The sequence below is a fragment of the Oryzias latipes genome, chromosome 22 (assembly GCF_002234675.1).
Source record: "Oryzias latipes chromosome 22, ASM223467v1".
In the NCBI taxonomy this organism is placed as follows: domain Eukaryota; kingdom Metazoa; phylum Chordata; class Actinopteri; order Beloniformes; family Adrianichthyidae; genus Oryzias; species Oryzias latipes.
In genome coordinates, this window is record NC_019880.2 from 14,376,334 (window position 1) to 14,402,618 (window position 26,285).

Sequence of the window (26,285 nt, forward strand, 5' to 3'; positions counted from 1 at the left end):
AATAAATTTTGGACTGATTTTGGAAATTATGTTAATCGTAAAACTGAAATTCTGAACAATCAAACTTTTAGAAAAAGACCCAAATGTGGATTGTTATTATAGGGACCTAATTTTGTTTTGGAGGAATTTTCACATTTATTAAAGGACATGGTCAAAGTCCAAACCTAATTTTGAACACATTTTCATGAAATAATGCAAAATGATAATATCATCAAAACAACGAAAAAAAAAAACAAATTCCAGCCATTTTTAAACCTATTTTTAAAAGGTACTTTTTTATGTAAATAAATCCTGTAGCTCATTGTATTTTTATTCATTTGGTTATGTGGTGTTTCTGTACTTTGGTTGTATATAAGGGCTATACGTTTTTTTTGTTTGTTTTATTAATTTAATTTAATTTAATTTAATTTAATTTAATTTAATTTAATTTAATTTAATTTAATTTAATTTAATTTAATTTAATTTGTTAATTCATTCATTCATTCAAAAAAATGAATAATTTAATTTAATTTAATTTAATATTATTTAATTCTTTATTACTTTCTTTTTGGTATTCACATTTTCACTGTTTATGTTGTTTACAAATAAAGTTTTTAAAAAATAAAGAAACAACGACTGCCCCCTAGAGGCAGGTCCTGCAAAAACATGATGACGTTTCACATGCGACACAACAGTCTGCTCTTGCAACAGCCACGCGCAAAATGTAGCCTAGTTAGTTTCATTTGAGAGCCTCGGGGGAGAAAAAGTAGATATATTCATCTAAAAGTTGTTCCGGATTGTTATTATAACCTTCACAGTGTGAGTTTGCAAATGGACGTCGAGGAGAGGTGCGTTCGCCTGCAGGAGAAGACGTGAAGCGAGCGGCTCCGCTCTTCTTCCTCCTCTGACTGCTGCTGAATGAGACACGACCGTGGAGCTGCCATGTATGTAGCCGAGAAGCATGAGTAGTCAGGACAGTCAGACAGACGACTACGCGGTGCAGCAGGAAAACGAATTAGAGGCCCTTGCGTCTATATTTGGGGAGGATTTCCATGATCTTCGGAGCAAAGACCCCTGGAAGGTGGAAGCTTGTTTGCAGTGTGTGCATCATGGGTGGTGGTGGTGGGGGGGGGAAGTTTGATTGTGATGTACTAGTAAGAGTGGTATTTATACCCCTAACTTCATCTCATGTAGGTTAAAAGGCCTCCCGAGGTCTATCTCTGTCTGCGGCCCAACGGGTTAAACAATGGCCAGGAATGCTACGTGACCGTGGACCTGCAGGTGAAATGTGTCCCCACTTACCCGGACGTGTAAGTACTGATCTGTGATGACACGCGAGTTTTTGTGGGAAATGGTGACTGTCTGATTAATATATAGTCCATCTGAAACAAATGTGCTTCTTAATTCATCCTTTAATGATAATAGGTCCTGCATTCCAGAATGAGGGGCTTTTATTTTGAAAGATTCAGCAACCCTCTATAGACCCCCCTAATAATTTCCCTCTAAACAACTCGAAAGTTTTTTGATAAATTTCTGCAAAAGAAGTTTCATAAAGTTTTTTCCATTTAAAAAAAGAAAAACCACATATTTATTTCATACAGTTTTATGTTTTGAGTGTTAGTCCTTAATAATTCAATTCCTCAAAATATATTTTTTAATTGTTATATTAAAATCTGAAATCTTCTTTCTCTTTCGGCTTTTCCCATCAGGGGTCGCCACAGCGAATCATCCTTTTCCACCTCACTCTATCATGAACATCTTCTACCCTAACGTTAGCCAACTTCATGTCCTCTGTTAAGACATCCATATATCTCCTCTTTGGCCGTCCTCTTGCCCTCCGGCCAGGCAGCTCCATCTCCAACATCCTTCTACCAATATATCCACTATCCCTCCTCTGAACATGTCCAAACCATCTCAGTCTGGCTTCTCTGACTTTGTCGCTAACACAGGCAACATGGGCCGTCCCTCTGATGTACTCGTTCCTTATCCTGTCTAACCTGGTCACTCCTAAGGAGAACCTCAACATCTTCATCTCTGCTACCTCCATCTCAGCCTCTTGTCTCTGTCTCACTGCTACCGTCTCTAACCCATAGAGCAGAGCTGGTCTCACCACTGTCTTGTACACCTTTCCTTTGAGTCTTGCTGGCACTTTTCTGTCACACAACACTCCTGACACTTTCCTCCACCCGCTCCAACCTGCCTGCACTCGCCTCTTCACCTCTTTTCCACAATCCCCATCACACTGAACTGTTGACCCCAAGTACTTAAACTCCTGCACCTTCTTCACCTCAGTCCCCTGTAACCTAACGCTTCTACCTTGATCCCTCTCGTTCAGACACATGTATTCTGTCTTACTACGACTGACCTTCATACCTCTTCTTTCCAGAGCAAACCTCCACCTCTCTAGCTGTTCCTCCACCTGCTCTCTACTCTCACTGCAAATTACAATGTCATCCGCAAACATCATTGTCCAGGGAGATTCCTGTCTTACCTCGTCTGTCAGCCTGTCCATCAGCATAGCAAACAAAAAAGGACTCAAAGCTGATCCTTGGTGTAGTCCCACTTCCACCTTGAACTCCTCTGTCTGACCTACAGCACATCTCACCACCGTCATACTTCTCTCATACATGTCCTGAACTACTCTGACATACTTCTCTGCCACTCCAGACGACCTCATACAGTACCACAGCTCCTCCCTCGGCACCCTGTCATACGCCTTCTCTAAATCTACGAACACACAATGCAGCTCCTTCTGACCTTCTCTGTACTTTTCCATCAACATTCTCAAAGCAAAAATGGCATCAGTGGTGCTCTTACGGGGCATGAAACCATACTGCTGCTCACAGATCTCCACCTTCTTCCAGGCTTAGGAAGAAGCCGCCTCTGAAAGTGTCCAACCCACAGCAAAATCTGATCGAAAAGAGGCCGGCTGTGGGCGCCTCTGAAAGTGTCCAACCCACAGCAAAAAACTGACGGGGATGCCCTGCCTCCAGACTCTGAGCGTTTCCCACCGCCTCAGTTGAAGTCAGACTGCTCACTTGGCCAGCCTACCGATGAGCTCGTGAGTGAGTGAGCCAGAGGCCGCCTCTGAAAGTGTCCAACCCACAGCAAAAAACTGACGGGGATGCCCTGCCTCCAGACTCTGAGCGTTTCCCACCGCCTCAGTTGAAGTCAGACTGCTCACTTGGCCAGCCTACCGATGAGCTCGTGAGTGAGTGAGCCAGAGGCCGCCTCTGAAAGTGTCCAACCCACAGCAAAATCTGCCGGGGATGCCCTGCCTCCAGACTCTGAGCGTTTCCCACCGCCTCAGTTGAAGTCAGACTGCTCACTTGGCCAGCCTACCGATGAGCTCGTGAGTGAGTGAGCCACACGCAGATCCAGATGTAGTGTTGGCAGCAGGTTCGCGCACACCACGAGCATGGAGTCTGACAAAAAGGCCCCGCAGAAGGAGCGAGCGGCGTTGCCCCACAGGGAATCTAACACCGCCGTGGTGCGAATGGTGGAACTCCCCACCGACAGGAGAGCTCTGTTCCTCGCGTTGGACACCGAAATGCTGCACGACGACGAGACGGTCGAGCTGGCTTTTCGGGCTCTGCCGCCCTGCGAAAGGTCTTTGGTGCAGCTGCTCCTCTACCTCACCTATTGCTGCAAAGGACAAGTCCTCCAGTTGACCTTGGAGGACCCGGACTTTTCGAGCATGTCGGCCCCCGTCAGGGAGGACTTTGCGCACGGAAGGCTTTTCTGTTTCGTGTTGGACATGAACGGGGGCGACTCTCCCGGAATTTCTAGCTTTGTGGCCGCTGGACGCGAGTCGGGTAAACGTCGCGGTCGCGAGGACGGCGACCCGGCCGAGTGCGTTTACGGCGGTGGTCTACTGCGTTTCGTGGAGGCGGACGCGAGCGTGTTCCGCAGTCCCGGGGCGAGCGGAGACGAGCATTCCGACACCAGTGTGGACAGCGAGCCTGACGAGGGCGATGACGGCGACGAGGAGCCACACGACTGGACCGCCATCGACTACGAGCTTGGAGAGGAGGCCTACAACGCCTTCATGAGACTTCAGCTCGTCAGGCAGAAAGCTGTGTCGCTGAACAACGCTATGATCGTCATGAGAGACCCCAAGGGAGAACTGAACCCTGCGTTCGAGTGGTTAGACATTCGCAGCGATACGCTGAACCCCGACAAGATAGATCGGAAAAAGGTCAAGGAACTGCAGGGCTCGATGTACGTGCCCGCCTGCCAGGGCGGAAAGCAGACGACCGCGCTGCCCGAGGCGATCACCGGTCTGACGCTGAAGTCCCTGGCCGAGGCGATAGGGAGGATCACGGACACCGAGAGTCGGGACCAAGGCAAGGAACTCTTCGAGCGCCTGGTCTCGAGGCTCGCAGAGGACAACTGGAGAAGGCACAAAGTGGTGCAGAGGTACAGCTCGAGCATCCCAAACGACGCAAGATTCTTGGAGGAGGTGAGAGCCTTCACGCGAGCCCTCGCGGGCGGGACAGCGCCCCAAGTCTGCGTGGGTAGGCTCCTGGTGTTTAGGTACTCGATCGAAAGGCTTATAGACAGGGACAAACCCGACGCCTTCCTGAACTCCATGCTCCACAGGCACATGCCGGTGACGAAGCCTCGCATCTCGAGAGCGCTGCGAGAGATCAGGGCCAACCGCAGGACCCGGCACCTCGCTCGGCTGTTGACGGGCGGCCGCTGCCACTGCCCCTGCCCCCGGCCCGGCCCGGCCGTCGACCAGGATCGTCGAGGGAGGAGGTGCCGGGAAGACTGTCAGACTGCGTACGCGTGCTTCTACAACGTGTGCGAGCAGCACCCCTTCTCCGTGAGCAGGTGCGACTACAACCATTACTTTGCGCACCTGTACCCTCACCTGGGAAAACTCGAACGCCTGAGCAAGGACATGAAGACGAAATACGGAGGACACAGGCACTTCGAGAGCATAGCCAACATGGTCTTCGACATCCTCGCGAAGCGCCGTTCCTCGCACGCCGACGCGCTGTACGCGGGGCTCCGGGACCTGATGGGAGAAGGGATGCTCAACTCGCGCCTGTCTCTCGGCCGCGCTCTCCCCGACATACACGAGGAGCTGTGCCTGGAGTTCCCGGCTGAGGACTACTACGACGACTACGCCGAGGACCCGCGCTCGCTGAACCCGGTGAAGGTCTACGACCACGCGCTGGTGCGCTACATGTTCTCTGACAGCCTCCAGGTGGGCAGGCTATTTCAGGCCTCCACCACCTTCAACTACGTGGTGACCAACACCGCGCCCAGGTACACGATCGAACGGATCATGCTGTTCAACGTCACCGGGCCCGGGGAGGGCAAGAGCTACGCCAACAACGTGCTGAACTGCCAGTTCAGGCAGGTGAAGGGCTGCATAGAGACGCTCACGTCCTTCACCCCGCAAGCTTTCAAGTACAAGCAACAGAGGAAAGCTTGCGTGGTGATGATAGACGACGCTCACATCACCCACGAGAAAAACCTAAAGGCCCTGGACAAGGAGTCCAGCGTGATACCCAACACGTTCAAGAACCTGCTGGACACCAGCGTCTTGGAGAGCGACGTGGTGGGCAAGGACGCGTGCAGCGGAAAGGTGGACACCGTGAGGTATCACGCGGTGCACAACTGCGGGTTCGTGTGGAACACCAACACCCTGGGGTTCGTGAGCGGTACGTCATCAGGACCGACGGCCTTTCCGCTCTTCATCCTTTTCAGAGCCTTCCTAACCTCATCCTTTCCAATCTCTGCTACTTCCTGCTCCACAACAACCACATCTTCCTCCCTTCTTTCCCTGTCATTTTCTTCGTTCATCAGCTCCTCAAAATACTCCTTCCATCTTTTCTGTACACTCTCTTGGGTTGTTAGCACCTTTCCCTCTCTGTCCTTAATCACCCTTATCTGTTGCACGTCCTTCCCATCTCTGTCTCTCTGTCTGGCTAGCCTGTACAAGTCCTTCTCTTCTTCCTTTGTGTCTAACCTGTCATATAGCTCATCGTAAGCTTTCTGTTTGGCCTTTGCCACCTCTCTCTTCACTCTACGCTGCGCTTCCTTGTACTCCTGTCTACCTTCCTCAGTCCTTTCTACATCCCACTTCCTTTTAGCCAACCTCTTCTTCTGGACGCATTCCTGTACTTCCTCATTCCACCACCAAGTCTCTTTACCGTCTTTCCTCTTTCCAGATGACACACCTAGCACCTTCCTACCTGTTTCCCTGATAATCTCTGCTGTAGTTTCCCAGTCCTCTGGAAGCTCATCCTGACCACCCAGGACCTGCCTCAACTTCTGCCTAAATTCCTCACAAGTTTCTTCATTCTGTAGCTTCCACCACTTGGTCTTCTTTTCTGTTTTCCCTCTCTTCTTCTTCCTGACCTCCAGAGTCATTTTACACACCACCATGCGGTGCTGTCTGGCTACACTCTCTCCTACCACCACTTTGCAGTCATTAACCTCTCTCAAATGACCTCGTCTACATAGGATGTAGTCCACCTGAGTACTCCTACCTCCACTTCTGTATGTCACTCTATGTTCCTCTCTCTTCTGGAAGTAAGTGTTGACTACAGCCATTTCCATCCTCTTCGCAAAGTCCACCACCATCTGTCCCTCCAGATTCCTTTCCTTCACACCAAACCTGCCCATCACCTCCTCATCACCTCTGTTGCCCTCACCAACATGCCCATTAAAGTCTGCTCCAATAACAACTCTCTCTCCTCTGGGAAAACTCTCTATGACCTCATCCAACTCACTCCAGAATCTCTCCTTCACTTCTAACTCACAGCCAACCTGTGGCGCATACCCACTGACTACATTCACCATCACCCCTTCAATTTCTAACTTTAGGCTCATCATCCTGTCTGAGACTCTTTTCACCTCTAGAACACTGTTTACAAACTCCCCCTTCAGAATCACTCCTACCCCGTTTCTCTTCCTATCAACACCATGATAGAACAGTTTGTATCCTCCTCCAATACTACGTGCCTTGCTGCCCTTCCACCTTGTCTCCTGCACACACAGTACATCTACCTTCCTTCTCTCCATCATGTCTGCCAGCTCTCTGCCTTTCCCTGTCATTGTGCCAACGTTAAGAGTCCCTATTCTCAAACCTATGTTCCTGCCTTTTCCCTTCTCTCTCTGGCCACGGACCCTTCTGCCTCCCCTCTTTCTTCCACCAACAGTAGTCAAATTTCCACCGACACCCTGTAGGTTAACAGCATCGGTGGCGGTCGTTGTTAACCCGGGCCTCGACCGATCCGGTATGTCTAAAGTGTGGATGATTCGCATGGTTATTTTGGCAATTTTTACGCCGGATGCCCTTCCTGACGCAACCCTCTCTATTTATCCGGGCTTGGGACCGGCACAGAAGTTACTGGCTTGCAACCCCTGTGGCTAGATTATATTAAAATCTGAAATGATAGCAATTATTTGTTAATTTAAAAAAGTACAATAAAGTTCAAGTTTCACTTTTTGAAATGACTGATAAATATTGAACTTTCTCACTACATTCTCGGTTTTTGAGACGTACATAAAATATCATTACTGCAACTTTAAAAACAAAAAGTCTTATTTGCATCCAGGATGCAGCTGCACACAATAAAGAATTTTCCTAAGTAATAAATTGAATGTGGACCATAAACATATTTTCCTTTTAGTTTTAAAGTAGACTTGAATGCTGTAGATTTTGTTTAAAATTTTATTTACACGTAAAAAAACCTGATATAGGAAAAAAATTAGATACATTCTTCAGTGAATTAAAGTTGTAAGATTGGATGTTTGTTGAGCATGTTTAAATCAGAGTTTAAGACTGTCTGTGTGTAAATCTCTTTAATAGACATTTTTCCATGTTTTCTAGTCATATATGTTTGAATTTACTCACTTTTAGTGCAATTCAGACGTATGCTTTTTATTTTATTTATTTTTAAACGTAAATAAAAATAGGTTTATTAAGTATAAATCTAATAAATATGAACATTATACAAAGAATATCCATGAATCCACTGTGTTCTGATGATTACACCTCAGATGATTTAAAAAAAATAAAACATTTACAGAAATTTTCAAATGACAAATGAAATATAAGAGAATTTGGAAGGAATGTGGATGCAAATGGTGCAGGGATTTCAAATATTTTGGCAGAAATAGGCTATGGTTTTAGAGTAATTCAAATCAAATATCTAGATTGCAGTTTTAAACGTTTCTTTTTTTTTTTTGCTGCTATTGCTATCATCAGGCCTCCAGAGCTGGAACTGAAGAACGCCAAAGGTCTCTCAAACGAAAAACTGCAGAACCTCCAGGATGAACTCACTAAGCTGGCAGCAGTACGATGTGGGGAGGTGAGGATGCCCTGGAATGCATCTTGATAACACTTTTGCACAAATTATTGTTCATTATTTTGGTAATGGATCTACTTGCTCTCAGGTGATGATTTACGAGCTCGCAGACCATGTCCAGGGGTTTTTGAGCAAGCACAACAAACCTCCATCGCGCTCCTTCCACGAGGAGATGCTAAAAAACCAGCGGAGGCAGCAGGAGAAACAGGCCCTGGAGGAGCAGCAGAGGATGGACCGGCAGCGCCAGAAAGAGGAGGAGATGGTCAGGATGGAGGGGAGGGGTAGAATAGTCTTCTGTGCTCAATCTCTAAATGAAACTTTCTGTGGATTCTTTCTTTTAGGAAAAGGAAATCATGGCTGTAATCCAAAAAAGAGAAGAGGAGAAGCGAGAGGAGAAGAGAAGAAAGGAAATTGCCAAACAGGTGTTCTTCTTGGAGATTATTCAGAGGGGAGATCGAAACACTTCATCATTGATCATATCAGCCTGTTCTGCTCATTCATTCAAATATACAGATGTGTATTAACAAAGCTGTTGCAGAAACTCCCTCAGGCTATAAAATGTCCCGTGATCCTGGTAGAAAAACCGTGAAACCAGAGCAAATGTATTCTATATAATCTACTAGGAAAAGTGGAAGAACAGCTGCAGTGTATTGACCTGTTCTACCTTTCAACAATTTCCTAACCACAGGAGCGTCTTGAGAGCATAGAGTCGGTGTCTGTGTTAGGAAAAAGTCCACCCAGTTCAGGTGGAACTGCTGCTGAACTAACTGAAGCCAAGGCAGCTGCTGGGAACCAGCGACGAACAACCTCAAGTTCACGCCACAGGTACAAGATCCGCAATCTGAGCATCTTCGTTAGTGGAAAACAAGTATTTGAAGCAAAAGAGCCTTTAAACGCTTACTTATTGTTTTTTATAAATGACATGAAAAAAGGAGGCAAAAAACCAAACAATTTATTGATCATACTCAACTTTTTAATTATGTTATATATCAAATAATAAGAGGACTAAAAAAGTATTAAAGTCATAAAAGATTTTTTCCAAATTCATTTTCATTTTTTTAAATATGTCTAGAAAATGATAAAAATGATCAAATTTTAATTTGTTTTCCAAGGCGCTTTTGTAAGTAGTTATTTACAAAATACAGAGTAGTTTTTTAATTGCTAATATTTTTTTAAGTATTCAATCTTTTTTTATGAATTTTTTTTTTTTTATTATTTTGTGTTACTAACTTTACTAACCCTTAAGAGGAGGGGTTTACCAACCCCACTTTTTTAATCTAATAGTCTAATGGAGATAAACTATTAGAAACCCACTGAGGTTTCTCTAAATCTCAGTGGGTCTAAGGTATTGTTTCTGCTTTAACCCTGTAATTCTTGTGTTTTATCCTACCAGACGCGACACAGTAAACGACGACGGGCTCCGCCCACAGGAGCTTCTGCACTTTCACAGCAACACTTTAGGAGAGCTCGTCGTCCACAAAGGCAAATGTTTGGGTGAGAGCCGTCAGTGCTGCGGGTTTGCTGCTGAAGCCACCACAGAGAAGCTGACGTCCATGCTCCTGACAGGTGAAAGCCAGCGCCTTGGTCGTAGCGTTTACTGCGCTTTTGAAGCCAACTCTGGAGAGTTTTCCGTCCTCTATGAGTGGTCGTTGCGCTGGAGCAAGAAGATGGGCAAGTTCTTCACCAGCCAAGAAAAAGGAAAGATAGAGAACTGTAAGAAGCAGGCAAGTAGAGAGGAAAATGTTGGAAATTTGTATGTGGAATTGTGTCTTTAGAGCAGAAACGTGTGCTTCGTTGCTACTCAAAGCCTCTATAACAAATTCTCCTGAAGCTTTGACATGCTTCTGCTTTTGTCTGAAAACTTTACAGATCCATGCAGCAGAAAATGAGTTTAACTCCCTCCTGCGTCTCAGTCACCAAAACTTGGTTCACTACATGGCGCTGAGCTCCATTGAGAAGGAAGACTGCCTCACCGTTCATCTGCTGGTGGAGCATGTGCCAGGAACCAGCTTGAATCAAAGTTTAGGTGCTGACTCCCCGGTCCTTCTGGACAAACTCTGCCACTACGCGGCACAGCTGCTGTCTGCCCTTGACTACCTCCACACCAACTCCGTTGTCCACAAGCATCTGGGGGCCTCCAGCGTGCTGGTGGACTCCGAGGGCACCGTTCGCTTGACAGATTACAGCTTATCGAAACGGTTCTCCGACATCTGCAAGGAAGACATTTTTGAGCAAGCCCACGTTCGTTTCTCTGAGGGCGTGGTCATGCCAACAAAAACCGGCAAGAAGGGGGATGTGTGGAACTTGGGGCTGATGCTGCTGGCTCTGAGTCAGGGCAAAGAAGTGATGGAGTATCCAGTGACGGTGCCGGCGAGCTTGCCTGCTGATTTCCAGGATTTTTTACACAAGTATGCATGAAAAGGGAGTCTCACTGCATTTTTACTCTGCGGTAAAGCTAGTTACAGTAAAACGATTTATATAAAAATGTGTTATTGTCTCTTAAGGACATTTACAACTTAAAAATATATAGATAGGTGCAAAACAAAAAAAATAAAATCCAACTTTAGCAGATGCAAAAACATTCATAAAAATGTTGCACTACAAAAGGCTGGTAAAATTTCACAGTCCTGTTTTGATTAGGACTTTAAAGCAAATGTAAAAAGATTGAAAGTCAACTGATGTTCTTTATAATCTTTTTTCATTATTAGGTTATCGGAGTAAGGCTGCACTATATGAGGATAACTCACGATTTACGATATTGGTGATCAATATCGCGATGACGATATAATTTGCGATACATGAACAAATGAGAAAAACAACTAAATACATCATTTCCATTTCACTTTAACAGATTAATTATAAAAAAAAGTGTCAACATAACTTAAATTATAATCCAAATGAGTCTTGTCTACATAGGAAGAGAACATCTACCATAAAGGAGTCCATCCGATTGGTCAAATGCATAAAGGAATTAGTTTGATTCATTTAATACTTCAAGCTGGTTTTAGCACATTTAAGGTTAAATTATTTTGCAATCTTTGGCGACTTTTGTAAAATGCGTATTGCAAAACTTATCAGTTTCACACCAATGCAGCAATAGGGCTGCATGATAAATCGTAAATTTATTGTACAGGCCTATTGCTGCATTTGTGTTTTCTTTACTAAAACAGAAAAACTCAAACCAGCTGCAGCATTTTTAATTTTCTTCTAACAAGAAAAAAAGAGGAAAAACAAAAGACAAAACATTGATTTATGTGTTTATCTGCTTTAAATCCAAATCAGAATTCCAGGACAAGACATAGATCCTGCCAACACCTATTTGTGCTTTTTTTTGGTGTCAGTTTTGCATTTTAGAAAAGTGATATAAATAAAAAAAATTAAAATGTATTTGTGATAGGTTTATTAAATATTTCGTATCTCAATATGAATTTAGCCCCTCCTCCAACTATAATTTATTATCATATTAAATATGAATTTAGCAAGACATATAAAAAGGACTAAATGCAAAAATCAAACACGGACTGTGATCTTCGTTCTCTTTCAGATGCGTTTGTCTGAATGATGCTGAACGCTGGACGACTCAGCAGCTCTTGGACCATTCCTTCCTCAAACCTCCGTTACCTAAAAACCTCCTGCACTACCAGGAAACCAGCCCAGAAGGTAGAAGCCATACAATTTTAACGCAAATGATGTGATAAATCATTTATGACCAGGTATGACAAAGCTGAAAGGAAACATTTTTGGCACATGCTTTAGATTTTTTCTCCAGCTTTTGTCCAAACATCAAGTTTTTGGCCCGTGCAAAATGTAACCAAATTCAATTAAACTTTATTTATAAAGCATTTTTAAACACAAAGTGCTTGACATAATAAAGCATCTTTCAAACTTGAATATCATTCTGACAAATGTTGAAAATAGTGCCATTAAAAAAAGTCAAATCTCTTTTGCACCGCGACTGTTTTAAACTAAAATGACTTTACTTCAAGTCTACCTCGTCCTTTTAAACACGATTAAATTTTTAACATAACAAAATGCTTTAGTGAATAAAAATGGGAAAATGTTCATAAGCCAGTAAAAGACAGAAACTAAGCGATCAAGGAACAGTCCAGCTCTACATATTTTCTTTTGTAAATATACAAATCTGTTTTTTGTTCTGTTTCAGATCTAGCGGAGGACTTTGCATCAACCGTCATCCCACAAAACCACATCCTCAATTCTCCCTTCAGCTCAGGGTTGCAGAGACAATTTTCCCGTTACTTCAACGAGTTTGAGGAGTTGCAGCTCCTTGGTAAAGGTGCCTTTGGTGCTGTCATTAAGGTGAACTACACTGTTTTTGTAATTCAGATTTTTTTTTGTTTACATATGTTTACATTGAAGTTTTGCTCCGCTGGTCATCTTTTCTGCGCAGGTCCAAAACAAACTTGATGGCTGTTATTATGCAGTGAAGCGCATCCAGGTCAATCCAGCTAGTAAGCAATTCAGGCGGATCAAAGGCGAGGTCACGCTGCTGTCGCGCCTGAACCACGAGAACATTGTCCGCTATTACAATGCGTGGATTGAGCGCCACGAGCTGCCCTCCACAGGCATCCCGAGCAACTCGGACAGCTCAGAAGCGCAGAGCCCAGCTGACCAACATCCAAAGAGCAGAGCATCACCTCAGCGCATGAATGAACTGGGTCTGCCAGACAACGTGGAGGACATGGCGCCGCCTCCTGCCCTGTCCAGCTCTGTGGAGTGGTCCACCTCCATTGAGAAATCCTCCAGCGCGAAGTGCAGCGGACATCAGTCAAGTGATGAAGACGAAGATGAAGATGATGAAGATGTATTTGGAGCATCTTTTTTGTAGGTTTTTTTCCCCCAGCCTGAACTAAGACTCGTGTTTTGGAAGAGCTCAAACTCCTTAAACTTGTTTTCTATTTAGGCCTTCAGACAGCGACTCAAGGAGCGACATCATCTTCGATAATGGCGATGAAAGTGCTGATGAGATGTCCCAGGTTTGAACATTTTCACCTCATCCTCATTCACTTTGTCAGATCGTGACTCATCCAAGAGCCGACTTGGTTTTTTTTTCCTCCAGGCTGAGAAGAGCGAAAGGCCGGCGACCGACACGACGGAGAGCTTAGACTCCGATCGGCAGCTGTCCATAGCGCATTACTTGTACATACAGGTGAGCCTCCTGTTCTCCATTCACATTTACCACTTGGCATCTCTGCTGTGTTTTTAACAGACTTCTGTTTCCCCGGTAGATGGAATACTGTGAAAAAAGCACTTTAAGAGACACAATCGATCAAAGTTTGCACTTGGACCAGAACCGACTCTGGAGACTCTTCAGAGAAATCCTGGATGGCCTTGCTTACATCCATGAGCAGGTTTAGACTTCATTCATGAATATCCAGATGAGCTTGGACAATAATTTGAAGCCTTGTGCCTCAGTATTGTGATTATTTTTCTTGTAGGGCATGATCCACAGAGATCTGAAGCCAGTCAACATCTTCCTGGACTCCCAGGACCACGTGAAAATTGGAGACTTTGGCTTAGCTACAGATCATCCTGCTAATGTGGTACAAAGTTTAAAAACTTTAGCCCAGCTTAGTGTTTTTGTAAAACTTTATTGTAACTCTAAATTTTTAGGTTTTTTATTTTTTATTTTTTTCTCTCAGGCTGCAGGGAAGTTTGAGCTGGAAGACAGTGGCTCTGCTGCCGTTCTTAAACCGGACCCAACAGGTACTGAAAATACCAGACAGACATACAGCTCTGAGTTTCAAAACCTGTGGCAGCTGAATGACAGTCACTCGTCTGGCCCTTTAAATACCTTTTGCATCACTGTTCAGGAAACATGACAGGGATGGTGGGCACAGCCCTTTATGTTAGTCCAGAGGTTCAGGGAAACACCAAAGCCACTTACAACCAGGTAAATTTATCTCCTACAAGTTTACCACAGCGTGTCTACTTCACTCCTTAGCGCCTCCTATTTATCATTTTGCAGAAAGTGGACCTGTTTAGCCTGGGCATCATCCTGTTTGAGATGTCCTACAGGCCGATGACCACTGGCGCAGAGCGGATTTCTGTCCTTGGCAAGCTGCGAGTGGTAGGTCAGGCAGACAATTGGAGCTTCAAACATGTCCTGGATCTGAATCCTTTTAAGCTACAGTCTCTTTGAACCCTGCAGGAACCCATCTCCCTCCCAGAAGATTTTCCAGCGTATAATCAGGGAACACAGGTGAGAGTGATTGCAGCTTTTTTAATTTATTGTGTATTAAAGTAGCATAGCTGCAGTTTTCCTTTCTGTCTTTCAGAGAAAGGTGATCGAGTGGCTTCTAAAACACGACCCAGCCCTTCGGCCCACCGCGCAGGAGCTGCTCAAGAGCGAACTCCTGCCACCTCCTCAGATGGAGGAGTCGGAACTGCATGAGGTCCTGCAGCACACCATGGCTAACATCAACGGCAAAGCCTACCGCACCATGGTGGGCCAGCTTTTTGCCCAGAACGCCTCACCAGTAATGGATTATACCTATGATATAGATCTGCACAAGGTGATGCACAACCTTTAAAATATACCAGTGACCTTTTTGATTTTGTGTACTTTTTTCTCTGTTTTTAGCATGTCCAGATCAACAATGAATAGCACAAAAAAGTCCGGAACTCTGATCTTTTTCTAATCTCAACCTGCAGATGTCACTATAGGCACGCAAACATCTTTCTCCATTAAGCTCTACAAGAGAGTACGGTGCCCTTTTTCATGCTTTTAATGATCCCTCACAAAGGCTGTTTGTTTGCTTTCCCTTCAGGGCAACTTCAGCGTTAACACTGCCAAATTGCAGCAGCATGTGTACGAAACCATCACCAGGATCTTTAAGAAGCACGGTGAGCACACTGCCGCGTTCAGTATGCACGAACAAGAGTCTTTGTTTACTGTCCTCGCGCTGCCGTCTCTCCGTAAGCCTGCTTCAGGTGCTCCAGCTTCTGCCCCAAACAATACACTCACTGTTAGGAGTGCAGATTTCTGCAATGGTGTTGCCTTTTTTCCCCGTTTTCCTGATGGCGTGCAGCTGTGCTTGTTTATATCAGCTCGCATGCAGCTGTGGGTGGAAGGATCTTCATGGAGATGTTCTATTGACGGCTGATGTTTGTCTCCAGGTGCCGTGCGCCTCCAGACTCCTCTGCTTCTGCCCAGAAACAGGAAGTTGTACGACGGCAGTGAGCTCGCCTGCTTCATGGACCACAGCGGCATGCTGGTCACACTGCCCTATGACCTTCGAGTGAGTTCATTACACACACGCACGTCCACACCAGCACTAATCACTCATCTGTTTGCATCAGCAAATGCAAACACTTCACAGTGTGAGGCTGCAATCAGCAGCCGCCTCGAGATCCTTAGGCCTCAGGAAACCCTGAGGACTAAATGGTTGTTTCCAGTCTGTGATTGATTACAGACCGGTATGCACCGACTTCACTGTCATTAAAAATGCCCAATACTTCCCCTCTGCCTTCTCTGTAGATGGCGTTTGCGAGATTTGTGGCCCGCAATAATATAGCTCACCTGAAGAGGTAAAGTTTCTAAAGTGTTTATAATCACTAAAATTTGCTGTTTACATGCAACTCTGGAAAGAACAAGTCACAATGTGATTATATTAGCATCTGTGAGTGTCAGAAACGAATGATCATCAGGACCACTGCCCTTTGATTGCCAACCGCTTTCTGCTTCCTGTTTATTAAAAGGTACAGCATCGAGCGTGTGTTCCGCCCAAGGAAGCTGGACCGTGCACACCCCCGGGAGCTCGTGGAGTGCGCCTTCGACATTGTCACGCCCGTCACCAACAGCTTGCTGCCTGACGCAGAAATTATTTACACCATCTCGGAAATAATTCAGGAATTCTCAGCGTTGCAGGTGAGACGGCGCATGCTTTCCAAGCTCCGTGTTTGTGCTGCAGCTTCCTTCTGAACAGCTTGTCATCCGATTGCCATCAGCAAAACTTGACCTTTTGTTGTTTTTCTGTTCCAACCCCCCCGCCGCCCGCCTGTACTTCCTATCTGAATTCTTAACATACCAAAGTGTTGGCAAGCCTCGCTGATTTACACTGTATTTATTGTTTATGTTGTAAATCTGTTATGCCAAGCTTTGTCCGGTTACTTCCCTCCCTCCTGGTGCAGTCCATTTCCTGTCAACATTCATCCCTGCGCTGCGTCAGTCATCCACCCCGAACCCAGTCAACCTTGAGCCCGGGCCCTGGGTTATCCCTTTTATAGATCCCGTTTCTGATCTTCTCCTCTGCCCTGCTGTTTGTCTGAGAGCTTTTAAGAGTACGTCCAGGACAGAATGAGAGGGCAGCTGGACATAGTGGTTGTTATTCGCAGACTCTTTATTGCGCGGTGGTGCCATTTGGTATTGACTGTAATTGCAGCTGAGTGGGTTAAAGGTGTGTTTGTGCCTGCAGGAAAGGAACTATAACATCTATCTGAATCACACCAGCTTGTTGAAGGCCATCCTGCTTTACAGCGGCGTCCCAGAGGACAAACTAAGCCAGGCCTCCAACATTCTCTGCGACGCCATGGTCAGTGCTGTTCTTTATTGATGGGATTGTATCAGTAAACATAGAGGTGATCTTTAATCTCTTTGTTTTTGACTCAGAATGAAAAACTGACTAAACGTGAGGTGGAGGCAAAGTTCTGTAATTTTTCGCTATCGAGCAGCAGCGTAAGCGTCCTCCTGGTTCATGCACATATTTTAATTTCACACATGCTCAGTCATAACAGTTTGGCTTCCCTTTTCAGCTGCAAACGCTCTACAAGTACATAGAACAGAAGGGCAGCCTGCAGGAACTGGCACCGCTGCTGGCGTTGCTCACCAAACAGAAGACGGCCGTCACCCAGCTCGCCAAGCAGGGGCTGAAGGACCTGGAGGAGCTGATTTTGCTTCTGCGCAGACTGGGCGTGAAACTGAGGGTGAGTCTCTGCACAGACAAATGAAAATGAGGTGATTTTACAGGCTTCCTTCTCAATGCAGGTGTTTTCTTCTCATTAGGTGGTGGTTAATTTGGGCCTGGTCTACAAGGTGCAGCACCACTCTGGAGTCATTTTCCAGTTTGTGGCTTTCATCAGGAAGCGGAAGCGAACTGTCCCAGATATAGTGGCTGCTGGAGGACGCTATGACCACCTGGTATGTTTGAATCTTTTATTCTCTAACAAGCTTTCCTGTATTGTAACATTTCATTACTATATCCTGTTTTGCTTTCCACATAGATTCTGGAATTCCGAAGTCCGACTTCGACGATCCCAGTGCCGAATGCCGTGGGGGGCAGTGTGGCTCTGGACAAAGTCTGTGCAGCCATAGCCAGCATGGAGGAGCCAGTGAGACAGACACTCTTACAGACCTGACTGTCCTGATTACTGTAATGAAGGCGCAGCAGGCTTAGTTTCATATTTAATAACGGCTCTTTGCAGCCGTCCGCCGCCACACGGCTACTTTTAGCAACTTTTTAATGACTATGATCACTGCAGCTATTAACTGCATGGAGTCAATTTCTATGTTTTGAATCCAGACAGTTTGATTAATTTATTGCTATTATTTTTATGTTGCTGAATGTTTTTTGTCTGTTTTTCTTTATGTCAGGTAATGGTGAGCTCTTGTGATGCACTAGTGGTACCAGTAGGACACTCTTCCATGTGCAGAGCTATTAATGTCGTCCAGAAATTGTGGAGCAGCGGCGTCTCTGCAGACATCACCTACGATTTCTCACAGGTCAGCATGTTTTTCAAAAATTTTCAGGTAGTTTCTTCTGCTTTTTCTGTCCTTGACTTATCTTGAAATACTGATGTATTTGTTCCCTTCTTTTGCTGTTGCATTGCTGACCACTTTAGTTACAAACCAGAGGAACAAAACTATTACAAATTGCACAAAAAGGGAAATAAACAAGAATAAACAGCGCATGGAAAACTGCTAAACTATTGGAAATACCATAGGAAGCAGCTTCATAAATGCAGTTGTTTAACATTTTCATCAGTAGCTGGAGTTTCATGGTTTTTTCCATGAATTTGAAGCCCTTCGTTCAGTTTGTAATTTTGAACATTCATGACAGTGTTAAAAAGTGACACTTTCTTGTATATAAAGTTCTGTTTAAAACAATCGAATCAATTAAATGATGCAACACACTTCCTTTGTCAAATCTTTTTTCTCTAAGCTGTAAAATGTAAAAGTACTTTTATTCCCTGCCATTTTGTCTTGATGTATGAAATTTTAGAGTTGATAGGATTTTTCTATTAAGAGACAACTGAAATTCTTATATCTAGTAGATTAAGCAGAATCTGCTTTGAGGTTCTTTTTAGTTCACTATTTTGTTATGTAGTTAAAAAAGCACAATCACAAGTATGTGTATGCAGGCTTTTATAAATGAGATCTGTCTCAATTCAACTACCCTTGTGCTATCCTAGTCACTTTGACATTGGGAGTTGGGTCATCGAGACCCACTAGACAGTGCTCTGAACCTTTTTTCTTCAATGATTTGTGATCTTCACTGGTGTCCATGGATTACATGAAATCCTTTTCACCTTTATCCTCCTTTGTCATGGTAGGGAGAACACGTCGATGTAAGGGTCGGGGCATCTGGACCCCATAGGACAGCACAGGGGCTATTCATTGTACAATTTGCCTATTTATTAACTTCTATTTTTGACTAAAAAGTATTGCTTCATTTTTTAACACATTTTTAAAAAATAATTTGATACTCTAGTAAACGTCTTAAATTCGTTTTTGCTAGATACATTTGTTTGCTTCTTTAGTTTCTCCTTGACTGTTTTACGTCGGTTTAAGGAAATATGACAGAGAATCTGAGTTCAGGTTTATCAAACACGATGAAGAGTTTCAGTCAGGATCTGCTCAAATTGGGTTTCCCCCTGAATCCGACATTTTCTATATCTCTGACAGTAGAAGCTTTTGTGTTAAGCAGGTGACTTCCTGATCACACACTGCCCACATGCTTCTGCTCCTGCTGTAAGCTCAAGCTGGATTTCCGTTGTTGGGAAAAGGCTTGTTTTTTCAGCAGCAGACTCAACGTGGCAACATGAGAAATGGTAACTGAGCTATGGTTTGTGGTTACATTTCACTCACACAACCTCTATAAAATACACTTGAATAAATTCTTCTAAATTATAAACTTGAGAATACCTGAACTCAAAGGAATTCCTCACAATAAAAGCATCCAAAAGGCCGAGCTTTGGTTGCAATGTTTGACCTTTGCTGTGTTTGTGTAGCGATGCTTCCTGTCTCGGCCCATTTCAATGCCCTCCTGTTTTTTTTCTTTCTTCTATTGTCTTAATTTTCCACCTCTGCGCTTAATGCCTGCATTTATTTTCCACTTTTTCCCCCTGAAGTCCACAGAAACATTTTGGAGGCTTTGAGTCTTGCTGAAAACAAGCCAAATCATCACTAAGGGCTTTGTGATCGTTTGTTCAACACCATCTTTCTACTCCTTTACCCATGATCTCCCCCCTCCCTGTTAGACTTTTGTTAACACTCCTCACTTCTTTGGAGGAAAGATCAGAGCCCCAAGAGATGCTTCCGTCTTTCAGCTGATCATCTGCCCGTAAGCCGCTGCTTAGCTTTGACATGACCTCATCTGTCGGTGGGAAAGTTGGGAGAAAGGAGGAAGTGTGAGGGTTTGCATCATGACACAGCAAAGTGCACACTGCTGGCTCTGTTCTACACCCTCGCTGCTCACAGGAGCCAAACCAAAATGAACCAGAAATGAAAAACTCTGCAGACACAATCGCGCTCAGTTACCCTATCCTGATTGTGGTTTCGATCTGGGCTCATTGCCTTCCTCTCTTGATTCGAACAAGTCTTTTTTTATTTGTTTTATATGTTCTTTTTTTCCTCAGCAGTGTCTGCTCACTTTCTGCAACTGGATCACTCACAGAGGAAATACAGACTTATGACAGTTAAATTATGTAATTTGGGTTCAGTGAATTTATAACCCTTCATTAATTCATGGAACAAATCACACTGTAAAACTTGCGTAAGGCGGGGAAAGCTGTTAAGCGGTTTCCAGTTCTTAGAATTCATCCCACAGTAACCAGCATGTTTCATGTCGAAATTGTGAGAGCAACAGGAACTGGATTTCAGTTTGGCGTGAATTTCTGACCCAAACAGTTGAAGTGTTTTTTTGCTTTGTGTTTTCAGTCCCAGGAGACGTTGGTGGAGCACTGCAGGCTGGCAGGCATCACATGCCTGGCCCTCGTGTCTGACAAAGAAGGAAACTATGTGAAGGTGATCCAGCCTTTTCAGTCCTGGCCTCAGACAAACACAGACACCTCAGATGTTTTGGATGTTCAAGGCCACAAATAACCTTGCAGTTTTGCATGATAGATCCCTAGCAGTTTCACACAGCTCTGTGAAGAGCTTTCTGGACTCACATGTTAAAGTGATCTCCATCTCTCAGGTGAAATCCTTCGAGAAGGACCGACAGTCTGAGAAGCGAATTCCAGAGTCGGACTTGGTGGACCACATCATTCAGAAATGTCGGACCAAGTTCTTTGATGAGAGAAACATCAGGTAGGGAAATGTTTTTGTAGGCGCTGCTCAGAGCTCTGGAACCGGGAGATCCTCTTACTAATGTTGCCCTCCTGCCAATGCAGAGAAATGACTGAAAGCATGAGCCTTCAGAACCCCAAAGGATCGACCCAGAACTGCACAGGTATGCCGACCCACCTCTTTCTCTGGAATTTTTCAAATGTGAGTAGCAGACTTCTCTATCCTGCTTTTGAGGAAAAACTGAAGAAGTGTAAATGTTACATTTTGTTCCACAAATGTCTTACAGAACATACAGTATAAGATAAGAGTATCGACTTCTGTACGTTACCTAACCTTCAACTGCATAATCTTCTGCAGGCTCTTCAGAGCCTCATGGGAGCAGCAGCACAACCAACATGAACGTGAACGTCATTAGTCCGGAAAAGGTTTCTGCAAGTGCCAGACGGCGCTATGAGACTCAGGTCTGTGACGCACAAACAGGTTTCAGCTGAGATGTTTTTTGTGTGTGTTGTTGCATCATGCTTGGAACCGTTTTTAGCAGATTTGTCAGAACGGGGCTCACCTCACAAGAGAGGGAAGCAGTAGAAGGAAAAGCCTGCTGATTGGAGGACAATGTGGACACCCGCTTGCTACTTTACTCATGGAAACTTACAAACTGGTTTCTAATGAACAACATCTTTCTTTTTTTTTGTATTGTGGCTACAAGCTACAATCTGCAGGCTACAAGCTTCCTGCTCCACTCCATTCTGATGCATCCACTTGAAGACAAATAGATCCATATACGTCTTTGTTTTCCTCATCTGAGCTGGCATCTGGCTCAAAGCTGTACCGCTGGATAGCTCCAATATTGCTCCCCATTTTTGTTGCACCGGCCATGTTAGCAGGAGAGAGTGTAAAGGGAGAGCTGTCAGTTATGGTTGATGGGAAGGGGGGGGGGGGGGTCGCACACAAACTGTCCTGCCCATAATTCAGAAGCAAATTTCCAATCAACTCCTGCTGCTCTGCAGAAACTATGTCCTGGAAAACAACACAGACAAGTTTTTAGATTTTGGCAAAAAAACAGCAACCATTATTAAAAGACCACTGCTTTCCTCCTTAAAATGTTTATTATTTAAACTTTCAGCCTTTGCAGAGATTGTTTTTTTCCAGCTGTTTTTATTTCATAGGAACAACTGTTACTCATGTCTTCCTTTATGTCTTTGTTTTTTTTCTGCCTTTGCAGATCCAAACTAGACTGCAGAATCTCAGCACCAATTTACAAAACAAGAGCAATGACATTGAGGTTCTAGCAGTAAGTTTGTTTCTGTTAATATCTTCCTTTCAGTCAGAGGATCAGGATTTTTGTCTACTTTTATTTGTTGAATCAGAGAATGGAGTTAAGAACCGAGAGGAGCCATGCTAAGCTCTGGTACTGGTGGTCAGATGCTTCTGAACCATAAACACAAAACAGAAGGCAGACGCTGTCGTGGACATGAATAAATGTCCTATTAGATGGTTAGTTTGTGGTTGTAGAGTTGTGGCTCCTCATTTTCCTGCTTCTAATGTTGCTGGTAATTCCAATTGCATTTCTAAAATGTGTTCACATCTGGACTGCATCTGCGGTGCAGCGTAGACCTTATCAGAATCAGCGTAATGCTGGGGAGACCTCCTAGTCTTTAATGCTGCATGAATCAATATGGGAGGCGTTTGATCACTTTTGAACAGTCGCTCGTGAGCTTTTCATGTGATTATCTTTGATATTTTGTTTAGTTTATACTGTTATAATCTCAGTTTTGTTACCTTTCTTTTTCCACAGGTTGACTTGCAGAAGGAAATCTTGATCAACTTCCTGTCTCTGGAGGTTTGTTCATTTATAGCTTTGTAAAAAGCACAGTACATTAATAAATGTTCGCACACCGGTGACGGCTGTCAGGAAGGAGGAAGGGAAAGAACAGCCTGGGGAGGTCAGCCTGCTAGACAGGAAGAGGGAATCCCGTCTCCTTCCTTTCATGATGAGGAGCGAAGTGAAGGGAACTCCCGCTGCACTTTCCAGTGGCCTGAGAGTCCAGGGACACTCCAGTTTGGCTCCCCTTTCTAAAAAACAGCCTGTGCAGTGCAGTTAACAAAACACATTTTAGGTGTTAATGATCACATTCCTAACATGTGACCAAGGCTTTTTAGCTCATAAAAGTCCCAGGTTTCCTCCTGCAAAGGCTAATTATAAAGCAAAGAAATCCAAAGAGAGCTGAAAAATGTTCTTACCGCTGCAGTTAAATAAGCAAAGAGCCCCCACTCCAGAAATGAACGGCCCACCAATGCAGCAGCACATGCGATAATGACGGTACGTTCTGCATTTGAACCCTCAGTGTGGGTTTCTCGGCAACCCTGAGTTTTAAAACGGCTCAAAAAAACAATTAAACCTAAAGGCCGTCACTGTTCTGCCACAACAGGTGTAAAAATGTTTAGATCATATTAATCTAAATGCTATCTGCAAAATGCGACTTTTCTTGTTAATTTCTATTTAATGTCTCCAGGATATTTGGGGGTTATTGTGTTTCATGTTCCTGTTTGATATGCATTTTTTTTCTTCCTTTTAACTTTTTACAAGGTTTGAACGTTTTATTTTCTAGTTTGAAAGCGAAGAACAGTTCAACAGCAGCGTGAAGACCCTGTTGTCTCATCTCCCAAAGCAGCGCTACCTGAAGTCCATCTGCGACGAGATCCATCACTTCAAAATAACAAAAAGGTCCTTTTTTCTTAGTAGCTTTGTTGTAACAAAGGAAAATTGTTTTTATGTGATCAAAGTCACTTGAAAATTAGGAAACGGAACAAGTCAACCAGCCAGAGTTGCCACAGCAGTTCAATTTTATCATGTTAACTTAAAACAAAATACAATTTATTGGTTTCTTCCAGACCTAGACAGAAAATTGTGGTTTCTGTGTTTTTAGCATGTTCTTGTGGCATTTTGACGGAGGACAGATACGGTATACAGAAAATTAGGCTCAAAATTTCATTTATGTGTATTTTTGTATTCAAATCTTTGTAAATCAGGAAATTGTTTGATATGTAGAAAATACTCTGGGCAAGCCACAAGCTCCCTGCTCCATTCTGATGCATCAACCTGTAGACGACTAGATTCATGTATGTCTTTGTTTTTCATTCGAGCTGGAATTTGGGGATGTTAGGTTGGGGGTGTGAAGGGCTGTAAGCTAGCAGTAGAGTAAAGAACTATGAGGAAGAGGGTGCTGAAACTATGTTAGAGAAAATAACAGTGGTTTTTAGATTTGGGCTAAAATTGGCATAATCATAATTAATAGACATCTGGAAACAATTTTATAATAGGTAAAAAGATGATTGGTGTGGCACTTTCCATTAAATCTATTTAAATAAAACGCTGAAACATTTCATGGCGTTTTAAAAAGTCTGTTTTGAGTTGCAATAAGTGTTAACAAATGTACATATACGTTTTTCATCTATTTCAAATTATCATAAAATATTTACAGTTTTGGAATCAGATGAATAATGAGGCTGGATTACACTTCACGAAATAGTGCAAAGAAATGAATTATGGGAACACAGATTTATTTGAATATGACTCCACATGTTCATTCTTTCAATCCTACTGGTTTCTTTCCTCTTTGAACTTTTTTTTAAATAAAGCTTTAGAGCAAAAGGTTAAATATGTAAAAATAATGAAAGAAAGCTGCAGGCGAGCTGACTCTCAGGTGTGACTGTGACAATCAGATCTTCAAAGAGAGTTGTAAAATGTAACCTCCGAGCATATAAATCCTCTGCTGATCCTGTTTCTTGAGGAGCAGAGAAGGGAGGCCTTTCTGTCTTATTTGGTCTTGTCATGCCGGGCCTGTAACGGCTCTTTGACTGACGTTCCTGTTATTGTGGCTCTGATGTTATGAGTGACCATTTAAAGCTGCCCTGTTAGGCATCCAGTCCTTTTTTGCTGTTTTAAAAATGAAAGCTCTTTCTTGAGAAGGCGACTAAGGGGTTTTTCCTAGGTTTTATTTTCCAGCTGTTTTAAAGCGACAGGATCAAATTTTTTCTGTTACCTTTTATTTTGAGACACAACTGCTGGTATTCATGCCATCCCATGTGCATATGAGTTACCACATGTTATACTTTTGGTGTTCAGTTGGTGTAAGAGCTCATGTATGGACAGCAAACCTGCGTGCAGTTCGTCCTGATTAAATTTTTTATCCTATTAAACAATTCTACAATTTATAATGTTGCATCACAGCTTCCCGTCCTCCTGAAATAGACTCCCGGTGGAGTTGTTTCCTCATATTAAACAGAACAATGTCCCTGGAAACTCTCTGGGTTGACTTGAATTGATCTAATTTTGAAATCTTCCATTTGGAAATACTTTCTTTTTCTTTCTCTTTCTTTTGTTTATAAATAGCACATGTTCTTCTCTTCCAGGGTGGCTGTGGTTGTACTGTACAGCTACAAGGATGACTACTACAAGATCCTCCTGTGAGCATTGCAGGGATCCCAACGGACCAGGAAGTATTTCAGTTCGACTTGGACTGAACCAAGTCTCAAAGGCGGCTTTTTTTTTTTTTTTTTTAACCTTTAATCTGTGAAATCGGATGGACAATTTCATTGATTTCTGCTGTTTTGGATTCAGGTGTTGGAGCCAAATTGTACTTCCTTCCAAAGAGACTTCTGACAGGTTCTGGTTTGGACATGGTTTTCATTAGACTCTTTGCCTTAAGGCAACTCTACAGTTTGAAAGAAAAAGGGCTTTTTATTGAAGATTACACCACAATCAGGGGAATGTTACTTTTCTATTAGCAACACGTTGGATAAAGAGAATAAAAACTCATTTTTCTCATCTGTTTTCTGTGGATGTGTGCTAATTACCTTCATTTGTTTCCACAAAAGCTAACAAAGAACTGACCTGTTTTTATTCTTTTCTAGTTAAACCACTAAAGCATTATTTTGTTTGTAAGAAAAGGCAGACTTTAAAGATGGAATTGGGAAAGCTTTCTGTTACACCTCTTCTCATGTATTTACCAGCAACTTCTGGAAATAATTTTCAGATGCATCTTTTAGCCCCTATTATCAAAAGTTATACAATGTAATTTATCAACAATAATGACATTTTTTTCCACCTTTCCCTTTTGTCATTTATAGCGTAATGTGTTCAAGCTATTTGTTGGAGTGACACAATTACAAACAAAATGTAATTTTAGTTTACGCTGGAATAATGGAGCTTTTGCTATGTAGCCAGCCATCTTTCAATTAAGTGGCTGGGGGTTCAAATCCCAGGCTGCACAGGTTCATGAGATACTCCAAATTGCCTGTAGCTGTGTGTGAGACCTATGCTGGGATAGGCTCCAACAGCCACGTGGCCCGAAAAGGAATAAGGGGGTTCTCAAAGTGATGAATGAATGAAGGGGTTTAAATTCCATGAATACCATAGTGCCTTTGATGCTCAGCTCAACACTGCATCA

The 26,285-nt window shown here is 43.6% G+C and overlaps 1 protein-coding gene across 1 annotated transcript; it reads left to right on the top strand.

Annotated features, from left to right (window-relative positions):
• Positions 1 to 639: 639 nt before the first annotated feature.
• On the top strand, positions 640 to 25,667 carry eif2ak4 (eukaryotic translation initiation factor 2 alpha kinase 4). The gene is made up of 39 exons (XM_023951832.1): positions 640 to 1,060; positions 1,174 to 1,289; positions 8,210 to 8,312; positions 8,398 to 8,571; positions 8,651 to 8,731; positions 8,998 to 9,134; positions 9,703 to 9,803; positions 9,876 to 10,033; positions 10,179 to 10,717; positions 11,854 to 11,969; positions 12,472 to 12,626; positions 12,718 to 13,151; positions 13,231 to 13,303; positions 13,387 to 13,476; positions 13,556 to 13,678; positions 13,766 to 13,870; positions 13,970 to 14,033; positions 14,141 to 14,220; positions 14,296 to 14,397; positions 14,479 to 14,529; positions 14,606 to 14,842; positions 15,098 to 15,173; positions 15,447 to 15,568; positions 15,808 to 15,857; positions 16,029 to 16,197; positions 16,745 to 16,861; positions 16,939 to 17,004; positions 17,082 to 17,252; positions 17,332 to 17,466; positions 17,550 to 17,657; positions 17,920 to 18,048; positions 20,485 to 20,571; positions 20,744 to 20,856; positions 20,940 to 20,998; positions 21,193 to 21,296; positions 22,058 to 22,126; positions 22,631 to 22,675; positions 23,445 to 23,560; positions 25,249 to 25,667. The coding sequence occupies exons 1-39, from the start codon at positions 941 to 943 to the stop codon at positions 25,304 to 25,306; spliced, it is 4,953 nt and encodes a 1,650-aa protein (XP_023807600.1). The 5' UTR covers positions 640 to 940; the 3' UTR covers positions 25,307 to 25,667.
• The last annotated feature ends 618 nt before the right edge of the window (positions 25,668 to 26,285 follow it).

Coding starts and splice junctions, on each gene's coding strand:
- eif2ak4 (XM_023951832.1), top strand. CDS start 941: ATGAGTAGTCAGGACAGTCAGACAGACGACTACGCGGTGCAGCAGGAA. Junction 1,061..1,173: donor GGAGCAAAGACCCCTGGAAG/GTGGAAGCTTGT, acceptor CATCTCATGTAG/GTTAAAAGGCCTCCCGAGGT. Junction 15,858..16,028: donor AATATAGCTCACCTGAAGAG/GTAAAGTTTCTA, acceptor GTTTATTAAAAG/GTACAGCATCGAGCGTGTGT.